Here is a 17456-nt window from a genome sequence, read left to right on the forward strand (position 1 = left end):
ACTGGTGCAGACCAGTCTAGTGACACCAAATTTGCAGCAGTTTCAGCTGCTGAGGAGAATTATTTCCACTATTTCTCCATTAGCAGCTGCTGCAACGAAGCAGCTCTTCTTTCCAGTGGGAAAGTGTAAGTTCTTTCCAGTGGGACAGGAAAATCACAAGAGTTTCTTGCTGAATCACAAAGCAAAGCAAGGCACACACCACAGGGTCTGAGAATCCTAGAATTGTTTGGGTTGGAAAAGACCTCTAAGATCAGGGTCCAAACATTAAATTGGCATGGCCAAGCCCACTAAACTATGTCCCCAGGTGCCATATATTCAAGTTTTTAAAAATCCCTCCAAGGATGGTGATTCACCCCTTTCCTTGTGTGTCAGTGCTTGATGTGTGCCTTGCCATGCACACATCCTCACCTGCCATGGCTGAAGGACGTGGCAGCCAGGAGAGATTGCAATAATGATGCTGCTGGATGGGAACGATGAGTTGCCCTAAACCAGGAGTACTGCAGCCTTACTTTGGAGATCCCAAAAAACTCCAGAGCTGGGACCCTGAGCTTGCAATGCAATCCACATCAGTTTTCCAGCTGTGTGATCGCCTTGGAATGATGTCTATGGCTGGGATACCATGGAGCTGAATTTCCTTCCCAATGAACCCAAGAAGAAAGCTGCATGGGCTGCATCCTGCCATAGCATGGAACAGGCACCATCTGCACTAAACACTTGGTTTTGGCAGCCTTGAAAACCATCCCTCAGCAGGTGGTTTTGGCTTATGGAAAACCTGCAAGACACTTTTATGTTGAAAAGTCCAAATAATACACTCAGAGGCTTCCCACATCACCAAACCCTGGGTCACTCCCACCATTAACAGCAGTGGGAGCAAATCCATCACAGAGGTCCAGCTCCTGCCAGTTGTGCTCCAGCAGGGAACATCACAGCTCTAATCACATGGTTCAGGGACTGCTGGCTGTTAGCAAAGACCTGCTTGCTTCTGCCACGCTGAGGAAGCAGGCAGCAAACTCTGTTTCTTGATGGTTTTTTGGATAGAGGATGAGCACAGGCCTGAACTCCAAATAGATCTGATTTGCCAGCTGGGCATCTGCACCAAACAGCAGGGCTTGGGTTTTACCTGGTGTTCAGAAAAAGGGAATGCAATAACTGTACATAAATATATATACACACATATCCATCTCTGTATGCTCTGGGTAGATTAAAAGGTTTCTCACTCAAAAAGTTCACTTCATTTTCACATCTTTAGTGACTTCAACAGCATTTTAATACACAATAGATGGCTGAAGAAATAAATATTTTCCTTTCTCAAGCATCTTCCTAGGCAACATTTGACTTTTTTAACCAAAGCAATTAATCAAAACTGCCAAGAAAATAGAAATATTGTTGGACCATCCAAATATTTAACTATCCCCACAAAATGCCACAGATAAAACTGCTGGCATCATACTCATTGTGCAGACCTGATGTCTCTGCACCCATCCTGGAAAAGCCCAGTTTGCATTTGCTACATTCACGTTGCTAAGTTATAAAAAAAAGGCTGCAGATGCTGCATTTTGGGGGGATGCTGTTCCCCCCACCCCCCAAACCACTGCCACACCATTAATGACTTTCTCAGCACAGCTGCTCTGAGCATCCACACACACAGGTTTCCTTTTGCATTCATCCTCATAAAGCTGCTCACACAGATACAGCCCATCAGCAAAATGTAAAAATAACTGAAAAGATATAATTAGGGTGGATGCGCTGTGGATTCAATAGGGTTTTTATATTTCTTCCTTTGCTGGCCCATAAGGCACAAATCCTGGATGGAGAGAGGCTGATGGGGAGGCAGAGAGAGAGAGCTTTGCTGTGGTATATGTTTGGCAAAACCCTCAAATATTTTTCTCAGTTTTCTATTGCCTGTATTTTTTATTGAGCACCACAGAGAAATTGCAGCAGATTGATTCTTTCACAGCTCCCCAAAGTTGAAATGCTTTGGAGCCAAAAGCTCAATGCCTGCCAAACTTCATAATTAACTGCAATAACTCTTTAATTTAAACTTTAATTCAAACACCCATGATTTAGGAGGATTGTAGGGGGAAAAAGAAGAGCAAAACAAACCAAAGGTAACCAGTTCTGGTAAAATATAGAAGCAGCCCCAAGCTTGTGCTGTGCCAGAGGCAACTGGAGATCAGCTGTCCTATCCTGGTCACATTCTGGGATGGAGAGGCATTGTCCCAGTCCAGCAGAAAGTGAAGAAGGACACTGACATCACACACCAGGAAAGTGACAGGCGCAAAGCTGCCTTCACTGCCCTGGATGGGAGGTTTTCCAAGGCCACCTCTAGGGATGAAGGGATCAAAGCCATCAAGAAGGCCACCAGCTGGGAGTTTTATCTGAACTTGGGGACAATAAAGGTGTAATTAAAAAAAAAAAGACTAAAAGTGGCCTAGGTAAATTTGCTCTAATGCAACCAATTTTACACATTAAATGACACAGAAATTGGCTTATTTTCCTTGTGAGAGAGGGTTGAAAAATATACAGTCCAGGATCTGTTCCCCCAGTCAATGGTTTTTAATTGTTCTGTCACTGCAGTGTGAGCTGGACTGGGAAGCATCAGGAGCACAGGAAAATGAGGAACCCAAAGGAGGAATGTTCATGCAACTTCTCTTCCCAGGTAGACACGACTCAAGCCGTCAGACTGCTCATGCAGCCCCAGAGCTCTCCCAGCCCACCCTGGCTGAGCTCCTGTGATGGGTCCTTTAGGGAAAAGCAAACTGTTGACATGAGGAGCAGGAGATAGAGTGGGACCAGATAGGGAATGGAGATGACGGAGCTCAGGAACGCATTCACAAATTTGGCAGGGCTTCAGAGCTGTCAGCCCAAGCCTCTGGGAAGAAGTTGAGGATTAATAGGGATGTCTGGCTTGCTCTGGGTTGGAGGACATCAAGGAGCATCCACCTGCCCTGTGGATTCAGCCTGGTTAGAGCTGGGGTCAGCCTGAACCATGGTGACTTTTCACCATTTCACAACTAAGAGCCCAACCAGTGATATTACAAGAAATCTCCCTAGCATCGTGCCCCAGGGATGCCAACGTTCCCACAGCTCATGCCCTGCCTAAGGGGCAGGAGGGGAATGCTGTGACTTGCTGCTCAGAACCTGGGCAGCTGTAATGAATGTACTGATAAAGAGATTCAGATCAATAAAGCTGGCAGTTCCTACCAGCAGATGAATGGCTTTCGGTCTGTGGGTTACAGAGTCGTTAACTACCCAACCACCCTGCTCGCTGTCATTAGCGAGCAATCGCTGGGTGTATCTGCTCACCCTCCTTCATCCACCAGCCATCTCCCACTCCCTCATTCCTGCACCCACACAGAACCCTTCTCCTCCCATCCAGTTGTGCTCACAAACAGGCTCCGATGTCTCTCTTGAGGCAAGCTGGATCCACAGAGGGGGAGAGGAAGGATTTCATTTCCCTGTGCCTAAACTGCTCCTGTAAATCCAAAGTTTTCCTTTGAAGCACTGGCCTGGCTCGGAGCAGCTGGCCCATGGCCACAATTACTTCCACTCTGAGCACACAGAAAAAGCCAAGCGAGAGGCCAAGGAGGGGGTGCTGAGATTTCAGCACCAACGAGTCAGTCAAAGGCAGCCAGTGTTCATTAGTCCCTGTGCCTTCCCCATTATACAGGGACAGGGAGTCTCTCCGTGGGCCAGCCAGGGCCACCCAGGAGCCAGCAGAGAGCCCAGAAGGGAGAGGAGGACTTGAGGGAGTCAGGGTCTGAGAATGTACTGATGAATGTGCAGCCCCAAATTACCACTTACGGAGCCTGTCTTCTGTGAGCATGGTCAGAGCCATCCCACTGCAGAGTTATTTCCATTTTTCTTGCTTTTCCTAAAACCAGGAAAAAAAAGAAGAAAGCCTACCAAAGGAGTTCCAGGTGTTGTTGGAGAGAAACCAGCAAACATATATTTTCATTCCGCAGCAGGGTAATGGGGGAGGCAGGGATGCTCCCCAGGGAGCTGGAGAGGAGCTCCAGAGGAGGAGGACCATTAGAAGGAAGAGATAGCAATTGCTCAAGGTTATGGCATTGGCAGAGGGTGGCAAAGTGAGATGTGGTAAGTGGCCCAGAGATGATGCGTTGATAGTACCAGATTAATTGTTTCCTAAATAAAAAAGCAGTAAAAACAAGAATCTGTCTTTATCACTGCTCAAGGGCTATGACAAGGTCTTCCCACCAGCCATGGGTTCCATTCAGGGTTGATTTAGGCTCCACCAATGTTGCAGTTGGGACAGCCAAGATACACAGAGCATTACCATACAATTTCAGAAAGCTTCAGCCCATACACAGTAACACCTTACCACTCCAGATGGCTACAAGCATTAACCCTTCTTGTTCTTCAGCCCAACCTTTTATCCCCTCATGTTCATACATTGCACCTATGTGCCCTCTGTTCCCTTGGGTGGTTGCTCAGTGCACCTGGGCACTCCATGGCTCATTGCTGTCAATGCTGCTCATCTGTAGCTGTAGCTCAGCCCAATAGGGATGAGAATGGGCTGCAGCCCCACTCTCAGTTACCCCAAACTGTGTCCTTACACACCAAACCAGCAGGACTGCATATGGGTCAAGTTGGCCCCACATGTGTCTAGATAACTGCCAAGCAGGATTTGTTTCTCTGTGCTGAGCATAGTTTCGAGGCTAACACCAGCCATGCTCTTTTGCTTCTGTGTTCCCAGGTCCTCCCCACTCTTGGCTGACCAAGACTGGCTTGGAAGGCTCTTCTCTCTCCCAGGAAAATGGGGACTGATGGTGAAAACCCGCTCCTGAGGAGTGTGGTCATCAGCTTCAACTTGCTTCTGCTGGGCGCTGTCCTCAAGCCTTTTGAGTGCCGTCTGGAGATGACGACAGAGCCAGCCGAGAGGACGGCGGTGGATGAGGCAGGTGGCCTCGCCAACTGCAGCCCACCTATCAAAGAGCAGCCCATGGTCTTCCACCACATCTACAACATCAACATCCCGCTGGACAGCTGCTGCTCGTCCGTGTTCAAGTCTTCGGCCGAGGAGGTGAGTTCAGAAGACGACCGGCTGGCAGAGTACACGGAGCAGACCTCCGACAGCGAGAGCCAGGTCACCTTCACCCACAGGATAAACATGCCCAAGCAGGCCTGCAAGTGCTCCACCTCCCTCCCATCCCTGCAAGAGCTGCTGAGCAGGATTGAGATGCTGGAGAGGGAGGTCTCCATCCTCCGGGACCAATGCACCTCCAATTGCTGCCAAGAAAATGCAGCCACAGGTAGTAATGCCATCCTGTTAGCTCTTGCTGGGGACTGAGGGCTTGAGCGAAAGGCAGGAGAAATAATGCAAAACCTGATGATGCCACGCAGAGTGGTGACAGAGGAAAACCAATGTTTACCCACAATGGGGCTGTGGCTTTAGTGAAAAAACTTAAATTAAGTCCTCTAAGCCAGGAAAACCCCCGGGAGGGCTTTGGTCACTTGAGTGCCAGTGCCACACTTGCTGCGAAAACTCCGTAATGGAGAGAGAGGTGAACCCCCTTTACAGATGAAATTACAGCTGGGTAGGGGTGTGCAGGGGGATTTCCCAACTCTGCAGTGCTCCCAACACTCTTAGACATGTGCCACTGCTTGTGGGACAGGGAGCAGAGATGTTGCTGCTGCTCTCCTAAGCTGTCCCTGGGCTGAAGGCAGCGCCATGGAAGTTGGCAATAAGCCCTTTCATCTTCTCTGTAGGGGGAGTGAACTTATCTGAAAAGCTGAGTTAAAAAAAAAAAAAAAGATTAAAAATACAAAAAAATACATGAAATAAGCAAACAAAACCTTAAAAAAAACAAGGGCACAATACCATCAATGTGATATTTCACCTGAATAGAAAGATGTGCTTTTGTGGAGACCTCCAAGAGGTCCCACTAGGGTTACTCCATCAAAGGCAACCCCTCGTTCCACCTCAGCTGTCCCTCAGGGTCAGGAAAGCAGCACTCAGCTGAAATGAGATGGGTCAGGAAGGTTTGGGCTAGCAGCTGCATTTCCATGGTCCAGGAGCCAGCATACTGATAGTTTTCCTTGTCTCAAGGAAGAGGGGCTGTCTCAAAGGGCATCCATTCCAAATGCAGCCCAGCCCTGCTCGTGGCTTCAGCACACTGGGTTCTCCTTGCAAGGAGAACCACACAGGGCATCTTTCCAGGGGAAAACTGCTTTTCACACCAAGAACAGCAACAGAAAGGAACAGAAATTAAAACCAACCCTTTTACCCCCAATAGTCACTGCATTTTTAATTTTAAAGTTTTGCAGCTATTAGAGTGATTTTTCCTGTGGTACCCAAACACCTCTGTGTGTAGGACACATTAAAATGAAATGGGTGCAACCAATGCTCAGGTCAAGAGTTCCAATAAAGGTGTGTTGGTTAGGGAGGGAGAAACAAGGATGGACACACAGCAGGGTGGCTTGGGCTGGCATCTATCCTGTGGCCAGTGGAAGTCAATGTGTTCCCAGCCATGGCTTTAGCCCACATCCCTCGCAATGCCACATCCATCAGCTGCATTAATAACTAAGACAAAACAGGAAAGACCAGTCTATGCAAAGTGAGGGTTAAAATCACATAGGAAATGCTCTGGGAAAAACCTGTTTTAAAGGAATTAATTTGAAACTCTGATGGGCCTATTTGGGTTATTTGCAGCATGCATAGACAGTCCCATTAAATATTCATTGCTTGGTGGAGTCCCCACTCCCATCACAGATGTGCCGAGCTAAAACTGGAGTAATTTCATTTATTTTTACCAGAGTTGCTTTCAATTCACTGCACTGCAAAGGAATCAGGATCCCTACCCCACCACCCAAGGCAATTTCCCTGAGGAAAGCCTCTTTTCTCCAGCACACTTACCAGCATCCTCTCTCATCTTTTGATAACTGAACTAGAGGCTGAGATCTGAAGAGATCATGACTGGCATTCCCAGTATTTGCAGTTTGGATGGGAATTGTCCTGCAAAGTAACCCAAATGTGTCTGTCTGGCACAGCATGTCAATGAGCTGTTTTTACATGTGCGTCTGCTACATCCCCCACTGGAAAAGCTGCTCAGAAAGGTCAGCTAGGGTGGAAAATTTAGCTGGGGACAGAGTCCTGGGGCTTGGGGGTCTTTGGGGTGCAAAGGCTTCCCATGGTTTGGAGGAAGCACAGAAAGGGTTTCTGTTCTTCCTTGGTGTACATGAGGAAAAGCAGTACAAATCAGCAAGGAAAAGTTAGCCTGCCTGGGATAAACCCTTTGCTGGAGCAATGGCTCTGTTTCAGAGCAAAACAGGGGAGCATTAACAGTGTCAGTGACTGGTGCCTTCATCCCCATCATCCCTCCCCACCCCAGAGCATCCTGTGCAAGGCTGCCAGGTAAAGAGGGGGCATTAGAGGTGTTGGCCACAGAGCCCATGTGCTGTCCCTGCTTTTCCACAACCTCAGCGTGCCCAAAGCCAACAGTTCTGTCTTAATCAGGTTCACCAGGATAGGGAAGAAGATGATGCCTTTGGGTACATACCTACTTTGTATAGGAGAGAGAGCAGCTGGGGATCACTCATCTATGAAAAGGAGAAGTGGGCAGACGTGAGACCAGAGGAGTCATGGCTGGTGCAGAGGCTTTGGCCAGAAAAGTTTTTTTTCCCAGTAAGAAGTCTAGGGAAGTTCCTATCAACTGAGTGCTGAGCTGGGGAGAAACCAAAGGGAGCGCCTGCACCACCACAAGGCTGATGGCACCCATCATTATGGAGGCCACTGCTCCCTAGGGAAAGATCCATCCAAACCCCACCCACAACCCCACCAATTTTCCCCTTTCAGCCCTAAAGCCACCAGTTCGCCAGAGCTGGGCATGCTCAGAGGGAGAGCTATCCCCCGCTTGCCCCACACCGGCCCTTTTCCCAGCCCTTCAGAGGGCTGACCTGAGAGCAAAACTGACCTTTTCCCACCTCCCGCCCGGTGGGTTCTGACCCTCGGTCCTGCATCCTTGCAGGGCAGCTGGATTACATCCCGCAGTGCAGCGGCCACGGGAATTTCAGCCTGGAGTCGTGCAGCTGCGTGTGCATGGAGGGCTGGGCAGGCAGCAACTGCTCCGAGCCCCGCTGCCCCGGGGGCTGCTCCAGCCGCGGCGTGTGCCTGGAGGGCCAGTGCATCTGCGACAACGACTACGGGGGCGAGGACTGCTCCCAGCTGCGCTGCCCCGCCGGCTGCGGCTCCCGCGGGCTCTGCGTGGACGGCGAGTGCGTGTGCGAGGAGGGTTTCACCGGCGAGGATTGCTCCCAGCTGCGCTGCCCCCGCGACTGCTCGGGCCGGGGCCACTGCGTGAACGGCACCTGCGTGTGCCAGGAGGGCTTCGCCGGCGAGGACTGCGCAAGGCTGCACTGCCCCAACGCCTGCAGCGGCCGGGGCGTCTGCCGGGATGGGCTCTGCGTCTGCCGGGGAGGCTATGACGGGCAGGACTGCTCAGCAGGTAGAGGGGGGCATGTGTGAGGACAGCCAGACTTGAGTGCGTAAGCGAGGGTTTCTAGGTGCCCAGAGTCCCATAGGAGCACCGTGAAGCCTGGGAGAAACCCGTACCCGGCAGAGAGCATCACTTAGGACACACCGAGGCCCCACAGTGTGGCTACCTCCCTGCTATCCCTGTCCCCAAAGACACCATGGACAAAAGTTTGGGAGGTGAGCAAAAAGCTAGTGAGGTTCATCCCAACATGGGGGCTAAACCCTTAGTGCAGCAGGTTCTCCTGAGCCTTTACCTTGCTATCGCTGTTCAGACAACCACAGCTAGCACATAACCCACAGCCCGTGCCCATGGCCCACCAGCAGACCTGCACACCCTCCCACAGGAGCGGAGGAACAAGCCACACACACCCTGACACTCTCCGTACCTCTGCCCTTCCCACCAGTGTCTCCTCCTGAGAACCTGCGGGTGACGGGGATCAGCGACAGCTCCATCGAGCTGGCTTGGGACGGCCCCGGGGCAGCCACCGAGTACGTGGTCTCCTACCAGCCCGCGGTGCCAGGCGGCACCCAGCTCCAGCAGAGGGTGCCTGGGGACTGGAGCAGCATCACCATCACGGATCTGGAGCCAGGTGTTGCCTACAACGTCAGCATCTATGCAGTCATCAGTGACGTCTTCAGCATCCCCGTTACTTCCAAGGTGATGACTAGTAAGTATCCTACTGCACTTGTCGCTTGCTACCCATGTATCCTGAGGGGATGCTCAAGCTGGCTCACTTTTGCCATAAACACCTTCTAGCAGCAGGAAGTCAAGCCTTGAAAAAGAAAAAAAAAAAAAAGAAAAAGAAAAAAAAAAGAAAAAATGTATCCATATAGGGATATAGCAAAGGAGGAAATGTGTCCATCTTCTTCAGAAAGGCTCAGTTTGGATGAAAACCTGGATGTCTAAAAAGAAGAAAAAGCTTCCAGAGTTTGATTTGAAGCCCCCAGAATGTGGCCCAAAATATTACATTTTTTCCTCAGAGAAAATACTACAATATAACATGGAAGTCTCAGATTTTCCTCCCACTCCTGAATCCTGAACAGATGATTCCCCGTGATGACTCCCCATGATATGGGGGATGGTGCAGCAAGAGGGGATGCTGCTGTGTATCAGGAGAAACACAGTCCTGACCAGGACTGTGATGCACAGAGGAAAGCAGGAGTATCAATCTGTAATGCCAACCTCCAGAGAGGTTTCTTGGAGACTAAGGATACAGAGGACAGGAGAATACCAGAAATTATCCACACCCTCTTTGCAACCCCAGCATTCACTCTGTTCACACAATAGTGCAGTGGGATGCCTCAGTGTCCATAGGTCCAGGCATTTCCCTCTTTTCCCTCCAACCGACGTGGAGCAGGGAAAAATGAATTTTGCTATCAGTTACCAAAAGTTTCCCTGTTTTTTGCCCAGATAACAAAATACCCACAGGGAGCAGGGTGGGTACAACAGCATGTGCACACCCACCCCACTTTGCTCACCACCCCCTGCTCCCTTCCAGACCTTGCCACACCGCAGGGGCTGAAGTTCAAGACCGTCACAGAGACAACGGCAGAGGTGCAGTGGGAGCCCTTCTCCTTCCCCTTCGACGGCTGGGAGATCAGCTTCATTCCCAAGGTACTGCTGCCACACCCATGGCCCTGGTCACCCTGACAGCACCCAGTGAATGGATCCTAAATCAGTTTCCAATTACCCCCTTCCCAAAATACCCAGCCTGTGTTTGCATATCTGTGCTGCATATCAGACTCTCTAGCCACTGCCAGCCTGCATTTTCCCATTAGTTCTTGTGTCAAGACATGCATGTCCTCAAAGAAATGTCCCCCAAAAAATCCAGTGATGGGGAAAAAAACCTTCCAGCCTCACTGCCTCTTGTTGTTGCACCCTCTTTTTCCTTTCCATCTCCTTTGCAATGACTCTTTCTCCTCCCCCTCCTCTTCCTTGCTCTGCTCTCTACACTAAGCTCCCCGAAGCAGCCTGGATCAAAGCAAGCAGCTGCTGGCTCTCAGACAACAACCTTCAACATCCCCGAGTCACACGCACAGTTCATTCCTGCCACGGAATTTTAATCGCAGTGACAAGCAGGTAGAAATCGTGCCAGAAAAGATGAAAGGATAAAAATGTTGCCCTAAATACCCCATATTTTCTGTGCACAGCAACAAAAATTGTACATCAAGTATTTAATCTATATTCATAATTTCTACACCATTTAGCCATAAGTATAGCTTCAATTGTACATGGAGCCTCTTTATAAGAGTATTCAAGCCCCAGCAGTAAAAGAAATGCTGATTAAGGGCTCAATTATGATGTTTTCACTTGTAAAAAGCCTGCACTGGAATCAAAGGCAGCTCTGGGCAGTGGAGAACTGCAGAATTTGGCCCCAAAGTTTTAAATACTCTTAACTATGAAATATCATTGCACAGCACAAAGCAAGGGCCCAATTGCCTAAAAAAACTCAATTCTCTCCTTTCCAAAGAGTTGCTGGAAGATTATTGATGTGATGTTGGCTACATTGTGTCAGAAGCTGAAGCTCATGTAATGCAGGTATAGACCCTGGGATAATTTGCAGTCGCCATCAGGTGATCATTCAGGATTAAAGCTGAAAAATGTAGAAATATCAGAGAAAAGCTTTTGATAGGAAAAAATAGCTCTTTCAAACATTTCACTATTACTCTGGAATTAGGCAGAACAGCATCCCCCTGAAGCAAATAAATGCAAACCATTGGTTCTTTTTTCTGTTTTTAATCTTAAGCTTAAAGATACATGGAAACATTTTGGGATTTAAAGGCAGATAAGATGCAAAAGGATGGCTGGTCCTGGATGCAGGGTCTTGGGTAGGGAAGGGATGTAGCTCACTGGGCTTTAAAGTTCTCAAATTCATGAGTTAAGGCATAGAGTCACAGTCATGTTTCTGCCCATCAGCTGCCAAAATTGGCCTCTCTAGAGTCTCCATCATCGGCTTTTCCCTAAAATTAGGCAGAGGGTGCTGTGTCCTTTACTTCCCTGCAAGCAACACTTGCTTGGGTACATGCCAAAACATTGCCACACCTCAAACAAACCCAAAACTCATTCCCAAAGGGTAAAAACAACAGAGTTATAACTGCAGCATCACAACCTCTGTGAGAAAAATTGACCTCCCTGTCTTCCCAAAAACTGGGTGAGGAAATGCTAATTTGGTCGTCAGCAGCCCGACAAGGATGCTTGCAGCTTCCTGCAAAGCTCTTTCCACGGTCTGTGTGATGCTCTCACCCCCACAAAAGCTGGGTCAGGCAGGATTGCCCATCTGCTGCCTGCACTGGGGATGGAGTGGGAAAAAGACAAAGAGAAGACAGATTTAGCAAAGAAAATTAGGAAAGGTAAAATGGTAACTGATGGCTAAAATGGAAGGTTTCCTGTTTAATGAGAAAAGAGATGAATTTGAATTGAGAGTTATGTGCAAAGATTTGTTTAGCATGTTATTAGTGAAGACAGCAGCAAGAAAAGATCCTTTGTCCAAGCACTGGCAGGAAAGGTGACATGTGCAGTTGTTTAAAGCCTTACAGTTTTTCAGGGAAAAACCACAAGGCATAAATGAGTGTACTAAAGATGGCTAAAAAGCAGGTGACAGCAAAATAAAGACCTCACAGCTTCATACCTATACATCAACAACAAAAGGCTCCTGGCAACTGAAGAGCAGGGAAAACAAGTCTAGCCAAGGCTTTGGTTTAATCATATTTCCTCTTCTGGAGAACAGCAGAGGCACAAACGGCAAAATGCAGAAGCTGGGGAGGGAGAAGGGATGGGGAGGATTTTGCAGCTCAACAACACGAGTACTCCACGCTTGGTGGGTGACTTCATCCCAGGTCTCTCCCTCCATGGTGGGGTGTGCCAAGGTGACGACGTGATTTGGGGATGCAGAGCGGGCTGTGGAAGGATGCAACATGGGGGGTACCTCCTCTTTGTGCATCAGTGCCCCCCAAAACACCAGTTGGTGGGGGAGTGTTAATGCTTATTTCATTCCCTGACAGAATAATGAGGGTGGTGTGATTGCCCAGCTCCCCAGCACCGTCACCACCTTCAACCAGACGGGGCTGAAGCCTGGGGAGGAGTACACCGTCACCATCGTGGCCCTGAAGGAACAAGCCAGAAGCCCTCCCACATCCGACAGCGTCTCAACCCGTGAGTGAGCCTCACCTGGGAGCAGCATAACAGTGCCCAGGGCTTGGTCCCAAAAATAAAGTCCCATGGACAGGGATAAAACTTGCAGCAAACACTGCAGCAACAGCTTCTTCATGCAGTATTTTGTCCCTCTCTCCTAAATTGCCACAAGTGCAGAAACTGTGGTGAGGTTAATGGGGTTGGGAGTGAAGACTCAGTTCTGCTTTTATTGTATATCTGGATAAATTATTCTTCTCTGCTAATCTCACATTTTGGAGGATGGATGCCCTCAAGAAATATATCTACAAATGTATTACTTACTCATATATAACAGATTAAAACTCCCACCTGCTTTTGTGCCACTAAATGCCCTCAACTCCCTCCTATTCAGGCAAATCAGGCAGCAGGGCAGGGAGCCAGGAGCAACAGCATGTCCCTTCCACACCAATTTGTTTGCCCACTCACTGGTCCATCCTGCAGACCAGAGAAAATTCAGCTGGGTCTTCCTGCTGAAGGAGATGCAGTGATGGGCAGAGCTCACGGGGGGAGAAGAGGCTCTTCACACCAGATCTGTTGCAGTCTGCCTTGAAAGCCAGACAGACGTCTACTGGCTCCACCTGAGCTGTTCCAAGAGGAAACAACACTTAAATAGCTGCCGGAGGGTTGTAATAAGGTGCTGCTAATTGAGGCAGCGGTGAGAGTGAAGGGAGGGTCCCTCCACCGCAGCAGTCTGTTGCAGGTCTGAGTTCCCCAGCACAGTCCTTTCCTCCTGCTTTGCCTCCGCGTTCAGCTCGACGTGGCTTAATAGAGACATCTCCTGGTCAAGCCCGAAACTTCCTTTCCCTGGGAGGTCAGCAAAAATAGGAGCTGGTACCTCAAACTGACGTGTTGACCTTTGCAGGGAGTGCAGGTGGAGCGGTGGGCTCTTGGATCTGTGCTCCATGAAGGCATCCCTGTGCTGGCGTGTCTGCCTTCCTCTGCAGCACCCCCAGAGCTTTATCCCCACTACCCTTGCTCTTCCTCAACATCTTGTGCCAGGATCAGGCAGCAAAGACATGGTTTTATGCCACACAGCTAAGTAGATGTGGATCACGTGGATGGCTGGACAACATGGAGCAGTTGGAGATTGAGGGTATGCATGACCTGGTCCTGGCCAAGCTGGACAGCCAGCTCCTACCTGAACACTGGGCTTCCCAGCTGTGCTCTTTTGTTGTTTGCCCCCAGACCTCACCTCACTACTCCAAATTCCTCCATGTTATTTTCTACCCCTCTCTGCTCCTTCCCACCCCTGCCCACATGCTTGTCCCCCAGAACTCCCAACCCTGAGGTGCAGCATTCAGCAGATCCTTATTATATACTGTCATTTTCCAAGATATGCTGTTTATTAGGTATATGTATATATGGTATAGTCTAAATTACAGAACCAAAGTGGGCTTTTTCACCCACCTTGTGATCATCTAAGTGATAACACAGGCTGCCCAGCAGGCTTCATGTATGACCACTGCCATCGCACAAGAGTGATGGCAAGGCTTGGCTCCATCCATCCATCCATCAAGTCCTGCTGGACTCAAAGCATCCATCAGCCAGGCTTGAGCCCAGGATGTCCAAAGGTTGAGTGTTGGGGGATGCAGAGCAAGGAAGCACCCAAATCTCTGGGAAAAAAAAAAAGGAGAAATGTCCAAAAAGGTCTTCCCTGGTATGAATTTAGCTAAAAACCTTTTATCTGAAAGGGTTTTTTTTTGGACACCAACCATAGCCCCACACCCAGCTGGTTATGAAGATTCACCAGAGCAGTTGCATTTTCTCCTCTCTTCCCACTGCCAAGACACCAACAGCTTTATGAGCTGATTCCTCAGTTTAAGGACAAACCAGGAGCTGGCACCAAAGCAGGAACGCTTCTAGAGACATTCCTCAGTTCTCAATGCTTGGATCTTGTCCTTGGCCCCACATTATTTAACACATTGTCAACACCTTTCAAAAGACATAATATTGTTGCTGATAAATTTTGCCAATGATAGAAAGGCTCAGAAAAGAGTAAATTGTGTAAAAGAACATCAATAAAAGTTGTTTGGATAGTTTGAAGTGTTGGGCACAAAGGAAAATTACGTTTTTCAATGCAAAAGTACAAGCAGCTATCTAAGAGCAAAGAACGTGTGTTGCAGATAGATATAGGAATTTTATATCCTGGGAAATACCACCTTAAAAAGCCAAAGAAGTATTGCGGACAACCAGCTCAAGACAAGGGCATGAGTTGCATTATAGCTGTAATGGGTGTCAGTGAGAGAGCTGCTGGGTCCTGCTCTGGTGTCCGCACAAAGTGGACAGGGTTCAGGAAAGAGCCAGGGGATTGGGACAAGGGACTGGGAACCCATGAGGACCAAATCCCCTAAGTGTCTTGGGGTTAGGGTCATGTCTCTTGCCCATGCCACCTCTCTCCCTTGTCCCCAAATACTAATTCCAGCCACTCTGAAGGTCAGGTTGAAGCACCCCTGAAGCTTGGTGTTCCCAAAGCTTCCACCTTTTCCCATCCAACTCTCCCAAAATAACAGGTGCCCGTTTCCCCCCGCTCCCCCACAGTCATCGACGGCCCGACGCAGATCCTGGTGCGGGATGTCTCCGACACGGTGGCCTTCGTGGAGTGGACCCCGCCGCGCGCCAAGGTGGACGCCATCCTGCTGAAGTACGGGCTGGCGGACGGGGAGGGCGGCAGGACCACCTTCCGCCTGCAGCCCCCCCTCAGCCAGTACTCCCTGCAGGCCCTGCGCCCCGGCGCCCGCTACCACCTCGCCGTCAGCGCCCTCCGGGGTGCCAACGAGAGCCGGCCAGCCTTTGCCCAGTTCACCACAGGTAGCTAGCTGGCCTTGCTGGGAGAACTGGTGTGAAGTTTTGAGCCTCTGGCAAGCGTGGGCAGATGGCTTGCTGCCGCCTGCAGATGGGCTGTCCTGCAACAAGGATGTATCCAGAGGAAAAACTCAGGGGTTTTTGAATCTGGGGTTTAGTGATACCTCTTTTTCTCCTGGCACAAGTGGGCTGGGGTTTAATGTGGTGTGCTAGGGGGAAGAAGAGGGATGAAAAACACAGTGGTTAAGATACAGGTGTAAATGGTAACACCTGAATGCAGGTACCTTGCATCCTGTCACAAAGCAAGGCAGAGCAGATGATTCAGCTCACCCTAAAATACACACCCTAAAACTACCCTCTGCCCCCCACTGCTAGTGGCTGTTTAGCCACTAAACCTCCAGTGCAAAAGGTCCTCTTTATGCCCTGTGCCCCACAGGAATGCTCATATAGTCCCCAGGGCAGTCCAGGTGATCCCAGATGCCAGTGATGAGGCATGGATGGACTGAACCTCCCATATTTAGATGATAAACCTCAAGGCAACCCCATCTTGGCCATATCTTGCTGCAGCATCAAGGCTGAAGCTGCCTGGGACACACATCCCCACTAGCTCCAGTGCCCGTTCAGACCCACAGCTTAGAACTCTAGAACTCAGTAGTTTAAGAGCACCCACAGCTCAATGCACAATTCTCAAAAGCACCAAAATGCTCAGCACAGGTCTGAGTTCAAGGGGACGCTCACTCCCACTCAGAACCAAGAGCCAAGGCAGGTGCCTTGACCAAGGAATCAGCAGTCAAGCAGCTGAAACCAGCACACCCGGAAACATGGTTATCTTATTTTATATCTTCTCTGAACACCCTAACTGGTCAGTAAAACTTTAATTAATGTTACGCCTGCAGATAGCTAAGGGATTTAATTTACCATGCCATAAAGGAGGAGTCAGAGTGTGTATTTCCGTGCTGGTTTATGGTATATAAATTATTTGTCATGTACGTTACTGCTGGATATGAGGCTCCTACTGCAATAACTGTGGTACGTGAATTGTGTGTGTACGTATCTCTATAGATAAATATTTCAGACGAGATGCTTACCCCAACTGATTTGCTGCATTGCCCTTCCTTGCTTTATTTCTAAAAGGCAACATAAAAATACCCCCCCAAACTCAGATCCATCACCGTTACCCACTGTCCGCTGGTGCGCAGCCCCAGCTGTTGCTCACTGGAGGGGTTTATTGTGCAAACCAGAGCAGATTCAGTACACAGCCTAAGCAGCACCAATAAACAAACCCTCTGGGCAATGTCTGAGTGTGAATGAGCCTGTAAAGATGCTCAAGGTTTTCTTGTAAGAGCAGTTCAGGCCAATGCATGGCTACTACAGAGCCCTTTTTCTCTTACTCACTCAGTGTCTCAGTTTCTTTTACCCTAATACGGGGGAAAAGAGTTTTCTTTTTTAAATAACACGTAACTAGCTGCCAAACTAACTTACTGAGGATGCTGCGAGTGCCCAGCACCTGCATCACTCTCCTGGGTGGCATCTCACAGCCTGTGCTGAGCAGGAGGTGAGAGCAAATGTTCCAGCCCTTCCTGCCAGGACATGCCCTGGGGAGGAGGGACCTCCTGGATGTCCCACCCAGGTACCCCTCCGCTGCTGTCTCACCGTGGCAAGGCGGCGGGGCGCGTTCCCAGCAGTGAGACAGTGCCTCTCTCCCTTGTGTCGTGCAGAGATCGATGCCCCCAAGAACCTGCGGGTGGGCTCGCGGACCCCCGCCAGCCTTGAGCTTGCCTGGGACAACAGCGAGGCCGAGGCGCACAGCTACAGGGTGGTCTACAGCACCCTGGCCGGGGAGCACTACCACGAGGTGCTGGTGCCGCGCGACACCGGTCCCACCACCCGGGCCACCCTCGCAGGTATGCGTGCACCCACACGCCCTTCCTCCCCCTTCATCCTCCTCCTCTCAAGCAGGCAGGGCAATGGAGAACCCAAATCAGCACC

The 17456-nt window shown here is 49.7% G+C and overlaps 1 protein-coding gene and 1 long non-coding RNA gene across 4 annotated transcripts in view; one reads left to right on the forward strand and one right to left on the reverse strand.

Moving 5' to 3' along the window:
* The window catches only part of TNR (tenascin R), a 72191-nt gene that overhangs the window by 38092 nt on the left and 16643 nt on the right, over window positions 1–17456 (forward strand). The window contains exons 2-8 of one of the 3 annotated variants that reach the window (XM_068199456.1): window positions 4718–5273; window positions 7989–8465; window positions 8899–9162; window positions 9994–10109; window positions 12497–12647; window positions 15204–15473; window positions 17186–17371. In XM_068199456.1, coding sequence (XP_068055557.1) covers window positions 4778–5273; window positions 7989–8465; window positions 8899–9162; window positions 9994–10109; window positions 12497–12647; window positions 15204–15473; window positions 17186–17371 — 1960 coding nt within the window. In that variant the 5' untranslated portion in view covers window positions 4718–4777. Of the gene's footprint in view, window positions 1–4717; window positions 5274–7988; window positions 8466–8898; window positions 9163–9993; window positions 10110–12496; window positions 12648–15203; window positions 15474–17185; window positions 17372–17456 lie in introns of those variants that run through there. The other 2 variants (XM_068199457.1, XM_068199458.1) reach the window with 2 other exon arrangements.
* On the reverse strand, window positions 10393–13899 carry LOC137479159 (uncharacterized). Its single transcript, XR_011001995.1, has 2 exons — window positions 12663–13899; window positions 10393–11784 (listed from the first exon to the last, which is right to left on the reverse strand). It is a non-coding gene; the product is annotated as an uncharacterized lncRNA (long non-coding RNA).

Source organism: Anomalospiza imberbis, chromosome 9, assembly GCF_031753505.1.
Source record: "Anomalospiza imberbis isolate Cuckoo-Finch-1a 21T00152 chromosome 9, ASM3175350v1, whole genome shotgun sequence".
Classification (NCBI taxonomy): Eukaryota; Metazoa; Chordata; class Aves; order Passeriformes; family Viduidae; genus Anomalospiza; species Anomalospiza imberbis.